Below are 20,866 nucleotides of genomic sequence, written 5' to 3'. Positions count from 1 at the left end.
TGGTGACCACACTACTTACAGTGATTTATGAAAGTCATGGAGAACTGAAAAGCTGCCACTGAGATAAAATAAATATATTGCTGGTAGAAAACACTTGCAGAAGTCCTAACTTTAAGTCTTGGTAATATGCTGAAACCAATACTGCTTTTGCAAACTCTCAAAGCTTACTGAGCAATAGAATAAGGAAAGAACAAAGGATATTGGGAACATGTAACTTTTAAATGATCTAATAATAAAGGACAGAGAAAGGGAAGGTAGGAATACAGGACTATTAGTATACATAGAATTTAATGACGTATTTGAGATAGCAGAAACTAATAACGTAGTGGTTTGCAAAGTCTCATTGAAAAATTATTGGAAAGTGACTTGAATAACACAGAGGCTGAAAACTGTCCAAAAGATTGTAAACAGCAGATAATGACAAGCAACAGCATATTGAGCTGGGATGTGAAGGGCAAGATACGTGTAGTGAGATGTCATAGAGATCAATTTTATGTCTGATCTAATTTAATATTTTCATTAGCGATTAGCAAATGATATAACCAGCATGTTAATGAGTTTCTTCAGATTAAGATGTACTAAGAAACAACACAGACCAATGAAGTCAATTCAGAGATCTGGAGAGGTTAAAAAATATGAGGAAGCTTTTTGATCTGAGAGGCCACAAACTTGCTTATGTTGTGAAAAATCATGAAAGCATGGATAATTGTGGACTTTTTTTGTATTATAAGCACACCTAATGCTGGGATAACAAGAAAATCACTGTGTGCAAGTCCTGGTCAATAGATGCCATACATCTGTAAGTAGATCTGTGTGCCAGGCAAGCAGAAGATTGCAAATACCTTTGTGTTCTCCTCTTCAGTTTGCATATGATGCAGGTTGGCATTTCCACAGTTGCTACCATGTCCACAATGGCTAGTTCTTCTTTGCTTTCTGGTATTATCTGTACTTCGTATTTTCTGGTCACCTATGGACAGCAACATAAACTGGTATAACCAATGTGAGCAGAGGAAAAGAAATGAGTGATCTATTATTTGAGTCTATTTGCATGAACTTTCAGGCTCAGACAGGAAAAATTCTCCAGGAAGTGAATCAGAAATTCACATATATCAGCAATTTTTCATAGGGGAAGACCAAAAAATGGAATGCACAGCTGGGACGTAGAGTTCGAATATTTGGTTTCTTTGCTGGTTATATGATTAGTTTTGGTTAATGTTCCAAATCCTGCCTGCAACAAATGGCCAGTATGTCTTTCACATGACCTCTGTTGCTACTTTTGTTTACTTTTTGCATGATATGATTACTTAATGCTACATTTTGTACTGGGGGTCAGGATTTTCTAGAACAATTTTCAGTTCAAGTTACCTTACAGGTGACTGGATCTTTCCTTTTCTCCTGACTCAGTTTCCTGCCTATGAACTCATAGTGACTTGCATTAGCAGTGAGTCTGAAAGCTATAAAAGCTATGTTCTCCGGAAAATGAAGAAATAAAATCTAGGTGGAAGTATTAAAAAATCTGTTCTTTTACATAAGACTTTAGGTGCTTATTTTATTGTGCAATGGGGTTTCAACATTTGAAATCTCAAGGCAGTGCACTATGAGCTAGAGCACAGTTGAGCTGGATGGCTTCCCCACATTGCTTAGTAGTCACGATGGAAAGAACTTTACTGGTTTTGTGTTGATTTCCAGACTCTCACCTTGAGGAATGACAGATGAGAAGAAAAATTGCAAAACAATTTATGAGAATAATCACACTTGTCTGGGATGCTGCTAAATTCAACATTGGATTTCAACCCTTTCTTCTTGACTTCAGATGGTCCATTCTTAAACTGAGAAGGTTAAAGTCTGCCTTTATTTTATAAATTGGAAATTAGCGCATCTCGGAAGGGTTGCTACACTGCTTGTGCTGGATCTGAGTAGTATGTACTTATGCTGAACAAAATAAAATACAGAATTGCTGGGTCTCATAACCTGTTTTTCCTATATCGTAATATGAGAGGTAACTTGGACAGAGTTCACATGACCTTCCTGGTTGTTCTTATATGTCAAAATGAAAAGTTTTTTAGAGAGCTGAAGTGAAGTGCAGTCAATGCTCCAGGTTAAAGCTTTCTCAGTTTTGCTTTCATTTTGTGCATAACTTTCCATATTCTGCTGATTATGGCATAAGCCCATGTCTACAGTGTTCGTTTTGATAGCTGTGTAATCATTAACATGCAAGTTGTGCTGTCATACACAGAATTCATTTTGATCTTTAATGTATGTGAATGTATATGCCTGGATTGTAAAAATGCAGATACCTAGAAATATAGTAAATATCTTAAATCTGTATTTAGGCACATACTGATTTACAGATGTGCTTTGATGCATTTCAGAACTGTGAACACTCCGAGCACAGAAGGGAATTGGCAACTTTTATCTACTTCATTGTGGAATGGTAGCTAGGTATAAGCTATGATAATGTTTGGGTTTTGACATTTTAATATTTTCCTTTACTTATAGATTATCCTTATTGATATTGTAATGCAAACAATTGGAAAAAAAATCAGATTTGGATGAAAAATAAGGAGAAATATTCCTAATCTAAATAATACTTGAAAATTGTAGGATTAAAGATCCATTTCCTGCACACAGATAAGAAACATTCACAGAGAAATTGCCCATAAATGATGAAAAAAAAAAAACCTCTGCGAAATTGCACAGCTAGGTATTTTCTTATTAACCTGTTTGGCTCTTTAGTTTGTGTAGCTTGCACTAACAAGCTTACAATTCAACAAATCTTTTCATTTTGAGACAAGGGATATAGAATGCAAAACACTTCAGCACAGGGTGTTTGAGACACCTGGTCACGAGTCAGTCCTCAGTGCTGTTCCATGAATAAAATGGAGTAGCATCGTATATCCAGAAGAGGGCACTTGTGGCCCTCCAGTTTGTCTGCTCGACCCAAAACGCTGCACTACAAACTTCTTATGACTGGGGGGAAAAGGCTTCAGAGAATCTTATCTGAATTGAGCCAAAGTACTAATAAGCAATTATGGGTTATGCGTGGCATCAGTTGGAAGATTTGCTTGCAGGTTTCTACAATTAATGGGCATATTTATCACACAAGCTGCTATCTAAAAAGAGCAACACCTTTCAAGTGCTTTCAGAACTGCAGCTGGTGGTTGCAGAAAGCCACCCTTGTACCATAAGGACTAAAGGCATTTTCTGCTGAAAGTTCAGTCTGACCTATTAGTCTTGATAAATATTTAGACTCTAACACTGGGGCGGGGGGTTTGGGGCAAGAAAAATTGGTTTTCCATATTTGTTGTAAAGAAAAAAAACAAACCAGAAGGTTGATCGAATGTTGTACTTGATGCAATAATAGTTCAGCATTTGAGCTCTCACAAAGAAAAATAAGCTACAAAAATTTTATTCGACTGTTAAAGTTTTTAGAGCCCAGCTAATTATGCCTTTGAAACCGAAGGAGGTACTTGAGTATGATAGATGGACATGATGTTAGATCACGTAGCATTGAAACCATGACACCTAAGTTCTGTGTATGTGAACACAGCAGTGAAATTTGATTTTCAATAGTCTGTAGTCAAGTTAGGAAGACTAGCCTAGGATACTTGAAATTCTATGCCTAATAGACAAGACATAAAATATAATAACTTCTGGGGGGGTATCAATGTGAATGAAGGTAGAAGAATAAAAATTAATCTGATCTTTTTCCTCATAGTAGCAGAACATGAAAGTGTTCATGTTGCAAAAAAATCATAATATCCAGTGCACAAAATTAAATTGTTTTAAAAGTAATTTCCATTTAAATAATAATAAATATTGATGCTATTTAGTTTCCAGTAAATTAATGTCTTTTATAATTACATCAGTTAAAACTTCTCTGTTCTGCTGATGGTAAGAGTGCCAGGCAAGTGTGTGCGTGTGCTCTCTCTCTGGGGGAATATGTGGAGGAGTGTGTGGCAGTGGCATCTCTTTGTTGTTTTTTTTTTTTTTTTTTTTTAATTAACTACTTTTTGCAAATTGGTCTGACTCAATGAATGAATCCTATACATTTTTAGCAACTCTCCCTTCAGTTGCTATGGCAGTGCTGTGGCTCCCGTGATGTACGAGGAAAGGATTGGCTTTCGGGAAAAGACTGCTAGACCAGCTGATGCAGTTTGAACTAAAGGGAGAAGCTATCTGACACAATTCTTTTGAGTTGAAAATTTGTTTGTTTGTATTGAGCTATATTAGTTGAGAGGAGTCTCTTCTCCCTGTAAATCTTGCCTTCCTTAGTTTTTCCGCTGAGATTTCAATACATCAAACTAATTGAATAACACCAGATACCATTTGTAAAGTAGTATCATCAAATTCATTCTAGTTATTCCTCTATACCGTGTTTCTCACCAGTGCCCTCTTGAGTTCTTATTAAGTGAAGCTTGATGAGCTGTGATGATTGCAGGGTCACCTTCCCTGATTCACTAAGAAGCTGCTGAGCAACAATATTCTACAAAGGATTACAGAACTAATCCCCTAATTTCTCTCCCTCCAGAGGCTGTGTTGCTTATCTGTTCAGGCTGGCATGAATGACAAAAAGAAAAATGGCATTTTTTATTAACATATCTGTACGGCACCTGTGGTTGAGATGATGCTAAATTTAGACTGTCATATTCTTAACACTGACTGAAAAACAGGTAACGAAAAGAAAATAGCTGCACATACCCTCAGGAAATGAGAGTCCTGGAAGATACATGAGTGATGTAAATGTCTACTCCATTTAAGGGGGCAGAGCTGTGCTGTATTACATCAGATGAAATTTGTTGTTCCCAAATTCAAATCTGTGTGTTGAAGAGCACACTCCAAAGTTGCAAAAAAAGACTGTATGGAGAATCTTCAGCATACCTCTTCTATGAGATGATGAGGATGAGGAATCAGAGGGTGTAAGGAGTTGGGAAGGGTGTCCATGCATAATAGTCATGTGTTACACTTGTGAAAACCTGTGAAGAGCCCAGTCTTGTATCTTTAAAAAAAGCCACAAAAAATCCCATGCATTTAAAAGTGTCGGGCAGGCATCCATTATCATAAACTTACTTAATTTTCTTGTGTTAAAACCAACAAGATTGATTATGTCTACAGGACCAGGAGCACTTTATGAAGAACAGTGACAGGACTATTACAATACTGATTATGCATTATTTCTTGGTGTAGACAGGAAGGAATCAAATGGTTCCACATGTCAAATACAAAGACTCCTGTTCTAACTGGTATAAATTTTTCAATTCCTTCTGTCATTAGAAGGAGGAAAACATGAAGAATAGAAAGTGTTAGTGTACTTCTGGATAGAAAATACAGTACTAACCAAAGCATTTTTTTTTCTCAGTGTTTTCAGGGACATTAATTACTGGTAGACTCGTGACTGAATCCAGAGTAAGTATGACTCGGTCCTTGGTCAGATCATATAATGCATATGATGAACAGAGCTGATATTAGTTATTATACTTCTATTTTCTTCAGCTTGCTAGAAGTATTTTTCTGCTAGAAAGTTGCCTGAATTTTTTTCAGCACAGATATTTGTGATGGTTTTTGCTAAAGATAGCAAAATTAAGTATTTGCATTTTTTTTCTGGGACTTTGGATGAGTATTTTGAAAGACTATAAGGACAGCAGAAAAAAACTTTGTGGAGAGTCCAACCTGCAACACGACAGTCATTTGAAGTCATGTATGGTAATAAGGAACTCAGAGAATTACTTCAGGCTATAGGAGCCTGATGAGAGAGCAGATAGTTTCACTAATTAAACCCTATTGTCAGTAGGAGTGAGTAAGGAATGTTGAGGAGGTATACCTCATGATTATAAGGAGCCTGGACAGAGGCTGCTATAAGCTCTAATACCACTTAACTGACTTCTGTCATCCAAAGCATGCAGACACATATCACTTAGATCATTGTCAATTGCTCAAAAATATAATTTTTCATTTTTTGGTCTAATGATCCACCTCATTATCTAAAACTGTTTCCAATTCTCCTGTCAACTAATAAGCATTTAGTTCTACTGCAGGGTGCTGGAAAGTACGGGGTGGCTGGAAGAAATCTTATAGCCAGCTGGGTCTTTATCTAAAGTATGCAGAAAACCCTTGACTTGCAAAACAAATATCAGGGTGCCCAAAGATCACAGAATCATAGAATCAGCTGGGTTGGAAACGACCACCGAGATCATCAAGTCCAACCCTTGATGCAACACCAGCTTTGTTACTAGACCATGGCACTAAGTGCCACATCCAGTCTCATCTTAAAAACCTCCAGGGATGGTGAATCCACCACCTCCCTGGGCAGCCCATTCCAATGGCTGATTACTCTCTCCGTAAAAAATTTCTTCCTAATATCCAACCTAAACCTTCCCTGGCACAGCTTGAGATCATACTGTCTTGTCCTACTGCTGGTTGCCTGGGAGAAGAGACCGATGCCCACCTGGCTACAACTTCCTTTCAGGGAGTTGTAGAGAGTGATGAGGTTTCCCCTGAACCTCCTCTTCTCTGGGCTAAACAATCCCAGCTCCCTCAGCCTTTCTTCATAGGATTTGTGCTCGAGTCCCTTCACCAGCCTCATTGCTCTTCTCTGGACCTGCTCAAGCACCTCCACATCCTTCCTGAACTGAGGGGCCCAGAACTGGACACAGTACTCCAGGTGTGGCCTCACCAGCACTGAGTACAGGGGAAGAATCACTTCCCTGCTCCTGCTGGCCACACTGTTCCTGATCCAGGCCAGGATGCCATTGGCCTTCTTGGCCACCTGGGCACACTACTGGCTCACGTTCAGCCTCCTGTCAATCCAAACTCCCAAGTCCCTTTCTGCCTGGCTGCTCTCCAGCCACTCTGTGCCCAGCCTGTAGCGCTGCAGGGGGTTGTTGTGGCCAAAGTGCAGGACCCGACACTTGGCCTTGTTGAACCTCATCCCGTTGGAATCAGCCCAGCTCTCCAGCTTGTCCAGATCCCTCTGAAGAGCCCTCCTGCCTTCCAGCTGATCGACACTCCCCCCCAACTTAGTGTCATCTGCAAATTTGCTAATGGTACACTCAATCCCCTCATCCAAATCATCAATAAAGATATTAAACACTGATCCCAACACTGATCCCTGGGGAACACCACGAGTGACCGGCCGCCAACTGGATGCAGCACCATTCACCAGGACTCTCTGGGCCCGGCCCTCCAGCCAGTTCCTAATTCAGCAGAGAGTGCCCCTGTCCAAGCCATGGGCTACCAGCTTTTCCAGGAGAATGCTATGGGTTCAAAGGCTTTGTTGAAGTCCAGATAGAACACATCCACAGCCTTCCCCTTATCCACCAGGCGGGTCACCTGATCATAAAAGGAGATCAGGTTAGTCAGGCAGGACCTGCCCTTCCTAAACTCGTGCTGGCTGGGTCTGATCCCTTGTCCATCCTGTAGGTGCTGTGTGAATGCGCTTAGGATGATCTGCTCCATAACCTTACCAGGCACTGAGGTCAGGCTGACAGGCCTGTAGTTTTCTGAGTCCTCCTTGCAGCCATTTTTGTGGATCGGAGTGACATTCACCAAATTCCAGTCTGGGACTTCCCCCGTGAGCCAGGACTGTTGGTAAATGATGGAGAGTGGCTTGGCGAGTTCTTCTGCCAGCTCCATCATCACCCCAGGATGGATCCCATCTGGTCCCATAGACTTGTGATGATCCAAGTGGCTCAGCAGGTTGCTAACTGTTTCCTCCTGGATTACAGGGGGGATATTCGGCTTCCTGTATCTACCAGTTCCTGAGCGTAACCCGTCTTACTGCTGAAAACTGAGGCAAAGAAGGTGTTAAGTACCTCAACCTTTTCTTCGTCTTTGTTCCCCCCCATGTCCAACAAAGAATGGAGGTTTTCCTTGCCCCTCCTTTTGCTATTGATATGTTTGTAGAAGCACTTCTTGTTCTCCCTAACAGAAGTGGCTAGATTGAGTTCAAAGTGTGCCTTTGTCTCTTTGATTTTCTTCCTACATGACCTAACTATACTCCTAAACTCTTCATGAGTAGCCAGCCCTTTTGTCCATAGTTGGTAAGCTCTCTTTTTTCCTTTAATTTCCTTTAAAATCTCCCTGTTCTGGCTGGCCATCTTTCCTGCCAACTTGCCTTTTGGCCCACTGGGACAACCTGCTCCTGTGTGTTCAAAATTTGCTTCTTGAAGCATGTCCATCCCTCCTGGACCCCTTTGTTTTCAAGGACTGTTTCCCAGAGTACCCTCTGAACCAGTCTTCTGAGTAGGCCGAAATCTGCGCTGTGGAAGTCCAGGGTAGAGTTTTATTGACGGCCTTCTTTGTGTCCCTGAGTATTGAAAACTCTATTATTTCATGGTCACTGTGCCTCAGACGGCCTCCGACCACCACATCTCCCACCAGCCCCTCTGTTTTTGAACAACAGGTTTAGCAGAGCCCTACCCCTGGTAGGTTCATTTACCAGCTGGAGCAGGAAATTATCCTCTCTACACTCTAGGAATCTCCTAGACTGCCTCTTCTCTGCTGTGTTGAGTTTCCAACAGACATCCGGCAGGTTAAAGTCGCACACAGGAACCAGGGCTGGTGATTTTGAGACATCCACCAGCTGCTTGTAGAATAATTCATCACCCTCATCATCCTGGTTGGGTGGTCTGTAACAGACTCCCACCAGGTGTAGTGAAACAATGTTTATATAGTAATAATAATGTACTATAACCTATTCAATTAAGTAAATGTTTTCTTAACTGATGTAAACTGTATCCTCTCAATGCTAGTGGATTTTATTTATTCTCTAGTATCCCTTTGGCATATTGATTCAATGAATATTATCTACTTTAGCAGCAAAACTGATATGTGTGAGGAGGTCTTTGTTGTTTTATGTCATTCACAATCTGTCACTAGTCAATGCCATCTCCAGTAAATTTATTCTTCCATCATTTATGCACCCTAGGCACTGACTGTGGGTTTCCTTCTTTCACCAGTGCCATACTGCTTCCTGTCTTAAATTGACTTCTGTCTTTTTCCACTAGCTTTGTTCTCCCTGCTTCTCTCTCTAATATAATATACAATCTGAGAACTTTGAATCTTAATTACTCCATATGTCTCTCCCTGTATTTATTCCCTTTCAGTACTTCCTGCTTTGCTTCTGTGAATTTCATTATTTGCCTTTCAGTCTGGCTTTAGACTTAATTCTACCAAGAGCAGAGTAGTAAATGCTCATTAGAAATACTACTGAATAAACAACCCAATTTACTGTCAGCACTTCTTATCTGGTGGTTCTGGTTCTGATAATAATTAAGCAATTACTTCTGAGCAACCAGTTCACTCCTCCTGTGCTTCTCTTCCCATTTCTCCAATTATTTTGTCTATCTTCGCTTAATAGAGTGATTTGGAGAAAATTACTTGCATAGACTTAGTGAAATAGAATCATACAAGTGCAGAATGTTTTAGGTTGCAAGGGACCTCTGAAGTTCTCTTATTCCCGCACCCTGCTCAAAGCAGATCCAGTCATCTCATTTTGTTTAGCTGAGTTTTGAATATATCCAAGGACACAAATTGTATATCCGCTCTGGGCACCCAGTCTAAGTGTTTGATTGTTCCTCTAAGTGTTTTTATGTCTAAGTATTTTGTATTGTTGCTGAGAGTTTGTGCTCTTCTATTGTCCAGGGGTCTTCTGCTTGGAATCTAATATACTTCATTGCTAGAAAGAAGCTTTATACTTGAACTGAAGTTTGCCACTCAAAAAAATTCTTAGCACTACATTTCTGAGAAATTAAGTAAAAATTGTGCAAGATTTTTTCTAAACTTAAGAATATGAAAAATTTAAACTAAGCCCATCGTTACAAAATTAAAGGAAAAATAATACTAAAACTGTTCTCATTGTTTTGTCCAATGGATAGCAAGTCAATGTGTTTTTTCACAAACACTGCAAAGCTGAATCACATTACTGTTATTGTGTCATGTATGTGTGTTATTTTGGGCATTTAGTAATTGTTTTCATTGACACCAAAGTGAGTAATTAGGACAGCTGCATGTTGAATCATGAATTCACTGTTTTCTAGATGCATATTACAGGCAGCTCTTGAAATTGATACTGATTTAGGTGCCAAAGTACCTCTCAGAGTAAGAATAAAATCAAGACCCCAGAGGAATAGAGGAGAATACTGTATGCTTGAATATGACAGCGTTTTATCATAGCTGATAAAATTGTCTGCAAATTAATCAGTCATAACTAAAATAACGTACAGTTTATAACTGCAGCCATTCAGCATGGTATATGCTCAATCCAAGTGCTGTTGTAGCTACTACTGTGCAGCTCCCAGTTCTGTAACCCTGGATGAATTGATGGGTACTGCCTTTGCATTATTGTTGTTGTATGACTAAGATGCTGTTTCCTATATATACTTGTGTAAATATAGCCTTCAGAACTGAAAACTAAGTTCTAATCAAAGGTTTCTTGGGGCAGATCTGTATACATATGCAGTTGAGAAGTATTAAGGGACAAAGATAACCTGCTTAAATATTCAAATTATATGGGCCAGATATCCCCATATCTCCCTCCTTCAGTCTGAAATGGTGTTACTTTGACTTGCTTTTAACTCTAAAGAAAGTAAAGCTGGAAGTTTCCTTTGGATTGTTTTTTTTCCAGTATCTCTTAATCCTACTTAGTCTCTCTCTCAGATCAGTTTTTGAAGAGTGAGTGATTAATCCTACCTGTCCCAAGAAAAAAACTAAGAATTGAGACCTTATTTTTGACAGTTGCCAAGCACTTCCTAGAGTAGGCAAACCTGTGACAGAAGCAAGACAATTTTGGAAGGAATTTGTGGAGTGGTAATGGTTTTTTGCACTTCAGTTTTGTTTGATTTATGTCTTGAGGTGAATCTCAGCATTAATGGTCACTTCCATACCTTCATTTGTCTATTTTGTGCTCCCTTTTTGATTCGAGTGATGATCTTGGTAAATATTCAGAGCATTCAGCTGTATTTCTGCTGTCTGTTTCTTGACAGAGAGTTGCTTGTCTGTGCCTGCTGGGTAGGGAAGGGCTTTTCCTCAAAATCTGTCACAATGCTGACATTTGAAGTTCAAAAGAGGCTTACCCCAATACCTTGGTCTTTCAAATTTGTCTCAGGTTGGTGTACACATAGTTTCATGGAATTGAGAAAGTTATGAAAGAAAAATCCTCTGTTGTTAGCTTCATCTGGAATCACTTTTAAAACTAGGCAACATTAATGTTACAACACAACAAGTTTCTAAGAAAGTAAAAGAAATCTTAGATTACCGACGTGAATGGTGGGAAACATGGTCAACAAAAAGGATCATGAAGTATAACAATTCCAGATGATATTTAATAACAACTCATTTTCATCTTAGCTCTTCATAGTGCTTCTCTTCCAAGAATCTCAAGGAAAATTTTGACCTTGAAAGCTAAGGAAAATGACATGCCCAATGCTCTTAGACTGTGTGACACTGTTATGTCAAAGTAGCCTGAATGTCTAGTATGTTACCCGTTTCTCAGTTTTGAGTATCTTTTATCCTTTTTTGCTCCAGATAAAATGTACTCTGTGTTTTCTTCTGAAGTTTAAGAAATGTAATTGAATTTTTCTTATGAATGCCCTTGATTTATATATCTTTATTAAAGTTAATTTGGCTACTCTCTTTTCACCAGTTTTCTTCTATGTCGCTTCTGTTGCCTTTAAGTGCTCCTTGCCTTTAGGAAGTAGAGATGGAATAACTGAAGACCACTGAGGTCTTTATAAAGAATAAGTTTAAAGATAGCATCTCAGTCAGTACTTATATTTGGGTTTGTGTTACCGCAGAGGAAACAATAAATTTTAATAAATCCCCTTCAGGACAAACAAATATGTTTAATAAATAACTGCCAGGCCATACCCTGGGATTTGGAGGTCTTCCAGTTTCCTTTAACTCTGCCCATTTGATGTGCCAGAGCTGTTGAGTACCATGTTACCATGGCTGCAGGCACTTAGGCAGCAGTTGGGTAAAACTTGTCAGTAGATTTAATGCTTTGGATGTGCTTATAGTAGTGTTCATACCAATAAATAAATGGCAATATATTATGCCATGGCTTGAGCTTTAATTTATGTTTCCTGCTGTGCAGTTCTGTATTCTTACTCCTTTGTAAAACAAGGTAGCCCATGTTTCTGAATAAATGAGTATCAAAGCTGAAAAATCTTGAACTGTCAGAGAGCTTTTTGGTTTTATTAGCCCATTGTCTCTTTTTCTGTCTACAATATATAGGCATAAATATTCAGAATTTCTAGCCTGATTGTATTAAAGTTACTTTAGCTAATATGTAAACAGGAAGAAGATGAGATGCAATTGAGTCAAGAGAATTTAACCCATAAAAAACTCATCCGGGTTTTAAAATGACACCTGTCTTCTGAAAAAATCTTTTAAAATATTAACAAAACCTTTCTACATTTACTTCCACAGCAGGTGGAATGGAAGGAGAGACATCTTTAGCAGGGATAAGACCCAAAATCTTGCATATTCCATTCTGAACAAGTGGTGGAATAAGCAGTTGACAGTCTGGTTTATGACTGCAGAGCAAAGAAGCAAAAAATAATTAATTGTTCTTATGCTCATCCTTGTCCAAGAACTGGAAAAAAGAATCCCAAAAGAACGTATTCCTATAGATGTGAGTTCTGTCTATCATAAATTTGAAGTAGCATTTGTATGCCTTACTTACTTACTTGAGTTATGCTTCCATAACTGTAGAACTGCTATTTAACTCTTTCTAGTTTAATTGCTGAGAGTAGCATTTACATCTCACTCACTTCAATGCCAGCATTCATCACAGTCAATTTATATAGAATTATTATCTGTGAAAGACCAAGAATTTCTTTTTGTCTTTTTTCTTTTTTTTTTCCTCCTCATAGAGTTCCTTTAGGTACCTTGGATAGCAGTGATCTGGAGTTTCTTGGTAAACTGTTAATATCTCAGTTTTGTTAAACTATTAACTAAATTTTAATATCTTAATTTTAATGTAAAAAGATTTAAAAACTAAGAAGATTTAGAAATGCTTAATTATTTCTTTGTCTCTAAAGAACTGGAAGGTATCAGTTCTATTGTACCTGTATGGGACCATGAAGAGCAATAATGAGAGAGCCACTACTATAAACCTAAAAGTTTAGCCTTTACTTTGGTGTGCCTCTTGGTTCTTGAATGTGTAAGTATGTAACCTTTAAGTTATACTTAAGTACTTCTCAGTGGATCTGCAAAGTGGAGTTGTTTGTTTGAAATGTATGGGAGAAAGGTGAGAAAACAGTGAATGTATACATGTAAGTGTATATATGTATGTATAAAAAGTACAAAGTAACTGAGCAGCAGTAAAACACCCTCTTTTGGAGGTCTGAGTGATAGGTTTTATCACTGAAATTTAGAGAAAAATGTGGGGTCTTTACTCTGGTAAGCTCTCATCAAACATTCTTTTCATCTTTCCTCAGCAGTCTGTAGTGGGAGAATGGGCTGAGTGATGCTTAGATAGCTGCATCAAATATTTTTTTTTCCTTTGACCTCATTTTACTTGGTTCTCAAAAACTTTGTTGAAGTGATATTGACAAGTTGCCCAAGTGTTAAATTAAGACATGGATTTTTTTGTTTAATCCTCTGTAAAATATGTAAATAAATATGCTAGCCTTTAAAAAATGTGCAAATAAAGCATGTTCATAATTTTCCTTGAAATTAAATTCCTTGACATTTTTTTTGAAATTTTCCTTAGCAGAATTATTAGCTGAAAATTATATTTATGCAACATATAATGGAAGGACCTCATCTACTTTGTACGTGTTGCAAGTTGACAGAAACATCTATTCCAATTTTCTAACTTCCTGGGAATCAATATTGCAGTGTAGTGCATGATTTGTTTAATTACACAGGCATAAAAAAGTAGGAAAAAGGCTACATCTGTTGGAGAAAGTATTATTTTCATATTTTCTTCTTGAAAACACAATGCAACACAGGTATATAATGACTGCATGTCTTAAGATATGATGGACAGATCATAAAAATATATATGTCCGTTCATACACTTCTACAGATGTGTTGATTTTCAAGAGAAAAATATATGTTTAGTAAACCAAATACAGCAGCAGTCTTATTTCAGTCTTGTTACGCTTAGAATCCAAACCTCCTGAAAAATCAATACTGTTATTTGGAATATAAAATGCAAAGCCTTACAGCTATTTGGGCATATCAAGCTTGAAATTATGCACATATCATATGATATATGAAAATTCTAACCCAGACTTTCTAAAAACTTTACATGTGAACCTCCCCCATGATGTAGGGAGATAGGGATGTGAGATTTGTGCTTTCTTTATTATAAATTTTCTGAAATGTAGCGGTTAGAGATAAATAGTAACCTTGTTAATCTGTAATATACCTATTTTTCTTCATAGTCTTTTGTTGGGGAACTTGCATAGGAAATGAAAGAACAGTGTTGCTGTGGAGATATGAAGGCTACTAGAAAGTAAACAAGGAGATTGAAGTAGACAGTGAGGAAAAATGATTAAACTCAAGAATGGAAAAAGTGGGGTTTGGTTTTTGTTTTCCTTTTTTTTTCCTTTCCTGAAAGGCTGGAATGGGAAAGGTGTGACAGGGTCACAAAAGGAGATGCATTGCCAATGGCAGACATATTTAAGAATGAAATTGAGTTGGAATCATAAGCTAATACTGACCTATTTTTCATGTGTGTAAATATTCTATGAGAAAATACAATAACATTTTCTCTGTATGTCACTTCTAAAAAAATTTACTCTTTTTTATTTAAATCTTTTGTCACCTAAGGCCTTTTTCCCACGTAAAACTCTCCCATAAAATAAAGTTAAAACTGGTGTTTTTCTGAGGAAGTTCTCAACTTTGTGAGTAGCAAGCGTCTTACTGTGCCTTTAATAAATCAAAAAAACTATAGAACAAATAGTAAAATGTATTTCAAAAAGGATGCAAAGAGACATAATTTCAGTATGGTGATGTGCTAGTGGTGTGATTTCTAGTCAAAAGCACATCATGGTAAATGACTGCTTTACATTATAGAAAACCCAAGTGAAGTGAAGATTACAGATTTCACATCAGGAGGTGCATGATTTCATTTGGAATCACATACTTTCTTCAGCTGTGAAACTAGATATGAAATGTGCATAAGATGCACTTTCAGGTCTGATTCACCCTATGGATCTTCTATTTTCTCATATAGACACAGCCTCGGGGAGTTGAGGGAAGCAAGGGGAAAGAAAAGCCTTGTGAGACAAATTTGGATGATTGCAAGAAGAAAGAATATGACAGAACTGGAGACAGAGATGCAGTGAGATAGAGAGATGGTGGCAGTCTTGCTAAAGAAGACTGGAGTACATTGAGAGAGCTGTGGGGAGGTCTTGAGAACATTGGGAGAGCTGTGAGGTCTTGAGCACAGCCTAGGAAAAAATGGGAATGAAACAAGGAGTCTGATTCTAACTGCTCTGGATAGCACCACCAGTATGTAGTTTGAAAGCTAATACTCATTTGTTCTTTGGTGGCTATCTTTGAAGTTTGTGGATGAGTGCTGATTGTGCCACCTCCTGTGCTAGCCTGTGGTGCTACCTTGGCTTTTCTAGAGAATCCTCTTTACACTCATGCAACAACTTTGAAATAGATTTTAATGCTTCAATTCTGGTGCCAAGCTCTGCAGGCATGTCAAAAAATTCTGTAGATGGAATATACTTTAAATTTCTAAATAGCAAACAGGGCAAACTTTGCTCTGATGATTTTGATTTACAGCATTTTTCACATCTTAAGCAGCTTGCTTTGCAGGCTTACCCTTTGTCAAAAGGTTTGTGTGTTAGCCCGTGTCAGTATGCGTGGCACATGTGACACCATTGTTGGAAAAAGGATCTTCACACTGCACCATTTGCAGCAAGTGAATTCAAGCAGGCAGACTTTTGTCCAGGCAGAACTCTCTAGTAACTTTATTACTCCATAACTCTATACAGACTCTACAGCCTCTGTAAAGACTCTGGGTCCAAGCTCTCCAGTCAGGCAGATGTTTTCTTATCTCTCACATACCACACACATCCATGTGACTAAACAACCATGCTTCAAGCGGCTTTCCAGCTTGACCTTGTGATTGTTTTCACACACACACTACTCTTAACTCTGGCTTGCTCAGGACCACAATATTATTACTTTAATATTTTCTTCTTCTTCCTTAGCTGCTCCTACAAGTATGAGCACATGAAACTGTCTTGCATGGTTGAGGTGTTTGAATACCTCAGTATTCCTCTGCTTAGTGGAAGTTTACTGGAATTTCATTTGGGTTCTGATGCTGCTCCAAATGTTTGGTACCTTTTAAATATAAGTAAATTTAAAAAAAAAAACAAACCAAACACAAAAAACAAGGTTTCATATCCATCCGGTAAGTAACTTCATTGTTTGTATTTGTTCATTGCCAGAGGCTCTCACCAAAATGACAAGATATATCAAGATTTTAATTTAGAAGCTCAGGAACCAACACTGTCATGGCATTAGAGTAAGTTAGTAATTAGGGATGCAAATGTTACTCAGTGGTTGAGACACTGCTTCAGCCCCTGAAGGGTAACAGCAGCTGCCAAGTGCTCAGGCAGCTGGTTATTGATGGTAAAGGCTGAGTGCCCACTGGCGAAACAACGCTTCAGGCACTGGCTGGGGAGTGATACCGATGGGGAAGGAGGAGGTGGGAAAAGCAGACATAAATTGTATTTGGCTTGGGCTATAATGCCAGAGAGAAGAGGGTTTTGCTGCTAAAGTCAATAGGGCTTTGTCACTGTCTTCCACATGAGGTCTCTGGCACCGTAAGAACACATCTATGCCTGGATCTGACCAGCATATCTCCAAATTAGACATTAAAATATCTATTTAGAAGAGAAACAGAGCCACTTAATAGGGTTTTAGATAATCCCCACCTGTTACAGTGCAATCATTTTGCAACCATTGAAACTTTTTAGCCATCAAAAGGAGAAAATATGGAATTTTCTGCTCCCTGGGGACCTCTCTGTGACAGCAATTAAAGACTTTCTATTAACATGTTAAATGTATCTGCTTTTCTATCTGTCTGATATTAGTGATGAATATGAGCCAGAATGTTACACTAATAGCTCTGCAAAAATATTCAGCTTCAGATCTTGAGTTTTCAGGTTAAACTTTCTGCAGTTGTACTTTTTAACTACCTTTGTCCTGCTTTTTGATACAAAATTAATCACAATTTTCCAACTTTATTTAGCTCTGGAATCAAGACAAGCAAACCTTGTTTCTCATCCCCAGACGGCAAATCTAACCTTAGATTAAGATGTTTAAAGAAAATCCAGAATAACAAAAACTTATTTTGCATAATATTTCTTTCAGCAGTTTAGCATGGCTTTTGCATGGCTTTAATTGCAGAAAAAAAATGCATCTGTATATGTATTTTCCATCTTAAATGTCACCTTTTAAGTTTACATTCAAATATATTCTCTCTGTATATATATATGTATAAATAAATTTACAGATTCCATTGTTACAGCATCTTTATTATATTAAATTGTAAGTAAGAGATTTTTCTTTAGCTTTTAGTTTCATAAAAGCTAGTTTTTGAGATCAATTAGGAGAGATTCACCTGGCAGCAGAATAAATCATGTTCTTGAGTTCCTCCTGGGACATTATGAGACTGTTCATTCCTATTTTCAGGTCCAAGTTTTCAATCCCAGAGACTGGAAGTTCATTTTGCTCTGTGGCTGGAAAGAAGTCCTACTCTGTCCTGTGAGTAGACAAGTGGTTCATCTTTCTGTGGGACACTTTCATTATAAGAGAGAGGTTCTATCTTTTTAGCAGTTATGAGATCACTTGATTTATGAAGGTCATGCTCTCTTCTTTGTGTTGCAGCTGGTAGAAGTGGAAAAGGGAAAAAAAAGCCAATTTTGCAGAGACTTAAGCTCTTATCAGCTTCAGTAGCTTTTTATGTGGGTCATCCCCCGCTTCCTTTTTAGTCCTATGTGTTAGCATCATTTTTGTTGAGGGAAGAGAGATGAGACCATAAAGATAACACTTAAAGATAACATCAATCAGGTAAAGAGGAAAACTTAATTACAGTCCTTTTTAGAAGAGAAGTTAATATATTCTGTTTGAATACATTATTTTTTTATGCTTTCTAAGCTGTATTGGTGATATAGGCATAATATGGACACACTAAAAACCTGAAAATACTTCTGCCAATGTCTGTCCATAATATCTTCACATTTTCACAAAACTGTGTGCAGGTTTCTACATGCGGTGTGAATAAATGTGACAGTTTCTGCTTCTTGAAGGAAATAATCTATCAGCTTTGTATAATTGCATTTTTCACAGTTCTGTCAGCTGGGAAGAGTCTTTGACAAATAAGTACTGCTCAGATTAAACTCAAGATGCAGTAGACCACTGAAACTGACAACTCTTATCCGAATAAGGAAAATAAACAGATTAAGTAAGAAGATACTGTGGTGCTTTAATTCATTAATTACTTATAAGTAAGCCATCCTGCTTTTGTCTGGGATAGAGTTCATTTCTTCACAGTAGCTGGTACAGTGCAGTGGTTTGGATTCATTATGAGAATAATGTTAACAACACACTGATATTTTGCTTGTTGATAAGTAGTGTTTACCCTAAGTCAAGGACTTTTTTTTTTTCAGTGTCTCATGCGCTGCCAGTGAGGAGGTGCACAAAAAAAGCTGAGGGGGAGCATAGGCAGGATAGGTGACCTGAAGTGGCCAAAGGGATATTCCGTACCATAGAACGTCATGCTCAGTATATAAACTAGGGAGTTACCTGGAAGGGGGTCCAATTGCAGTTCAGGGACGGGGTCTGGCATCCATCAGTGGGTGATGAGCAGTTGTACTGTGCATCACTTGTTTTTCCTTGGATTTTACTTTTTAATTATTATTATTAATACTAATTATTATTATTTACTTTGTTTCCAATTATTAAACTATTCTTGTCTCAACCTACAAGTTTAACTTTTAATTCTTCTCCCCATTCTACTGGGTGGAGGGGCAGGTGAGTGAGCAGCTGTGTGGTGCTTAGTTGCCCGCTGGACTTAAACAATGACATAAGCAAAGAAACACAGTCTTTGCTTTTCCAGTGACCAGTCTGACAGCATTGCAACAACTTTAGATTTTCAGTTTCTGCTTATTCCATTGTTATTGCTAAAAGAAAGATACACAGCTTATACTTTGTTGGAGTAATATTCCTTTCTTTGCAGAAGAGAAAAATGAAGATACAATTTCCATCTGTAGGTAGACTGTGAAAACTGAAAAATCTTCCCTCCAGTGTGTGCCTGTGGGAGAATGAAAGATTATTCTTTTAAGAAGCCAACATTGTATATGCCAAAAGAGTAAATGTCTGATTAACGTTTCTGTATGGCTGCAACAACATATTGAGGTGTTTTTCTTTAATTAAACTTGCATAATAGATGCTTTCTGGAGGTTAAAGATAAAAATCTGGTTTTATGCAACAAATGCTGATACTTACCTCTAACTGAAGTCTTAGGCAAGTTCCCAGTAGTGTAAGGTTTGAATTTTGTGTTCTTGTTTTATTGTTTTATTTTTTTATCCTTAGAGTCATAATTCTAACTTCTTAAGTAGAAATACCCTATACAGTTTTAGCTCACATACCAGTCTGCTTGATGCTCTCTGAGTGAATGTTGCTGTGACTTCAGATCAAAGAGAGGCAAAATAATTGTTAGTGATATAGTTATAGCCTACCTGCAGGGAGGTCTGAGGAAGGGCACCCCTGCAATACCCAGATCAAGTAGAGATAGTAGAACGAAAGAATACCATGATTACCTAAGGAAAGGTTGGCAAAGTAGACAACTGTTTCAGAAGCAACAGCATTCTCTATAATTGTTTTATTGAAGCTGATCAACCTCACATGTTGGGAAAACATGCATGTGAAATCACATCTGCATAGTCCTTTGATGTTTGAAGAAATGGTAGTGCTACCATGGTTATCCTTGTCAGAGGCACAATTATTAAGGAGGAAGGGAGATGTGGAAGTGTGTGCTAACTACCTCCTTAGTTAGGGACTAGCTTTAGCATGACCAAGATCATTTGCTAGACAAAGACCTGTGCTCTCTTAGAGCTGTTCTGTCCTGATTGCAACTGCATCTCAGTCATGGCAAAACCAGGTATAGGTATGGCCAGTCTTCGCGAACGAAGATTTGGGAAGGGTCTTTACCCTTCGAGCCTGCGCAGTGGATTTTTTTTTTTTTTTTTTTTTTTTTTTTTTTTTTTTTTTTTTTTTTTTTTTAGGTGAGACACAGTGTGCGCTGAGCTGAGCCCACCCTTTAATCCTGAGGTTCATCTGCCGGGGCCGAGCAAGCTTGGACGGTGGCAGTGAGGTCCTCAGGACGTAGGTTTGTATAGAGTGACCTTCTCTTAGATGGATGGCCTTACAGGGCTGACGAGCTCCATCTACCCGGGGGACTTTTTCTCTGACCGGGAATCGAACCCGGGCCGCGGCGGTGAAAGCGCCGCATCCTAACCACTAGACCACCAGAGGGCCCCCTGGCAAAACCAACACTGAACATAAATGGCTAAGGTCACTCTTCTGCAATTGGGAGTACTCAAGATGATTCCTGTGATACTTCCAGAATTAGCTACATGAAAAATAAACTTGGGTCTGAGCTCGACTTTACTCAGAGGAAAATAAAGCTGGAAAGCTTTTTTTTGTGAGAAAAAAGTACAATAGGAACTTCAAGTACTTGTAAACTATGTTGAGAGGAAGGACAGTTATTTACGTAATATGCAAATAGTTTTTTTTACTTTAGGAAAATGCTCTGAACTTCTTGTTGAACATGTGCTCATATGAGCTGATTTTAGAACTCAGAAGTTCTTTTATGAAATCAGATCTCATG

General features: G+C 38.2%; 1 protein-coding gene across 1 annotated transcript in view; it reads left to right on the top strand.

The window, feature by feature from the left end:
• The window catches only part of SGCZ (sarcoglycan zeta), a 427,442-nt gene that overhangs the window by 37,637 nt on the left and 368,939 nt on the right, over positions 1 to 20,866 (top strand). Inside the window, exon 2 of the mRNA XM_032686604.1 lies at positions 17,668 to 17,739. Within this exon, the coding sequence (XP_032542495.1) occupies positions 17,668 to 17,739 (72 nt within the window). The remainder of the gene's footprint in view (positions 1 to 17,667; positions 17,740 to 20,866) is intronic.

The sequence above is a fragment of the Chiroxiphia lanceolata genome, chromosome 4, assembly GCF_009829145.1.
Source record: "Chiroxiphia lanceolata isolate bChiLan1 chromosome 4, bChiLan1.pri, whole genome shotgun sequence".
NCBI lineage: Eukaryota > Metazoa > Chordata > Aves > Passeriformes > Pipridae > Chiroxiphia > Chiroxiphia lanceolata.
This window is presented reverse-complemented; position numbering and strand designations above follow the sequence as displayed.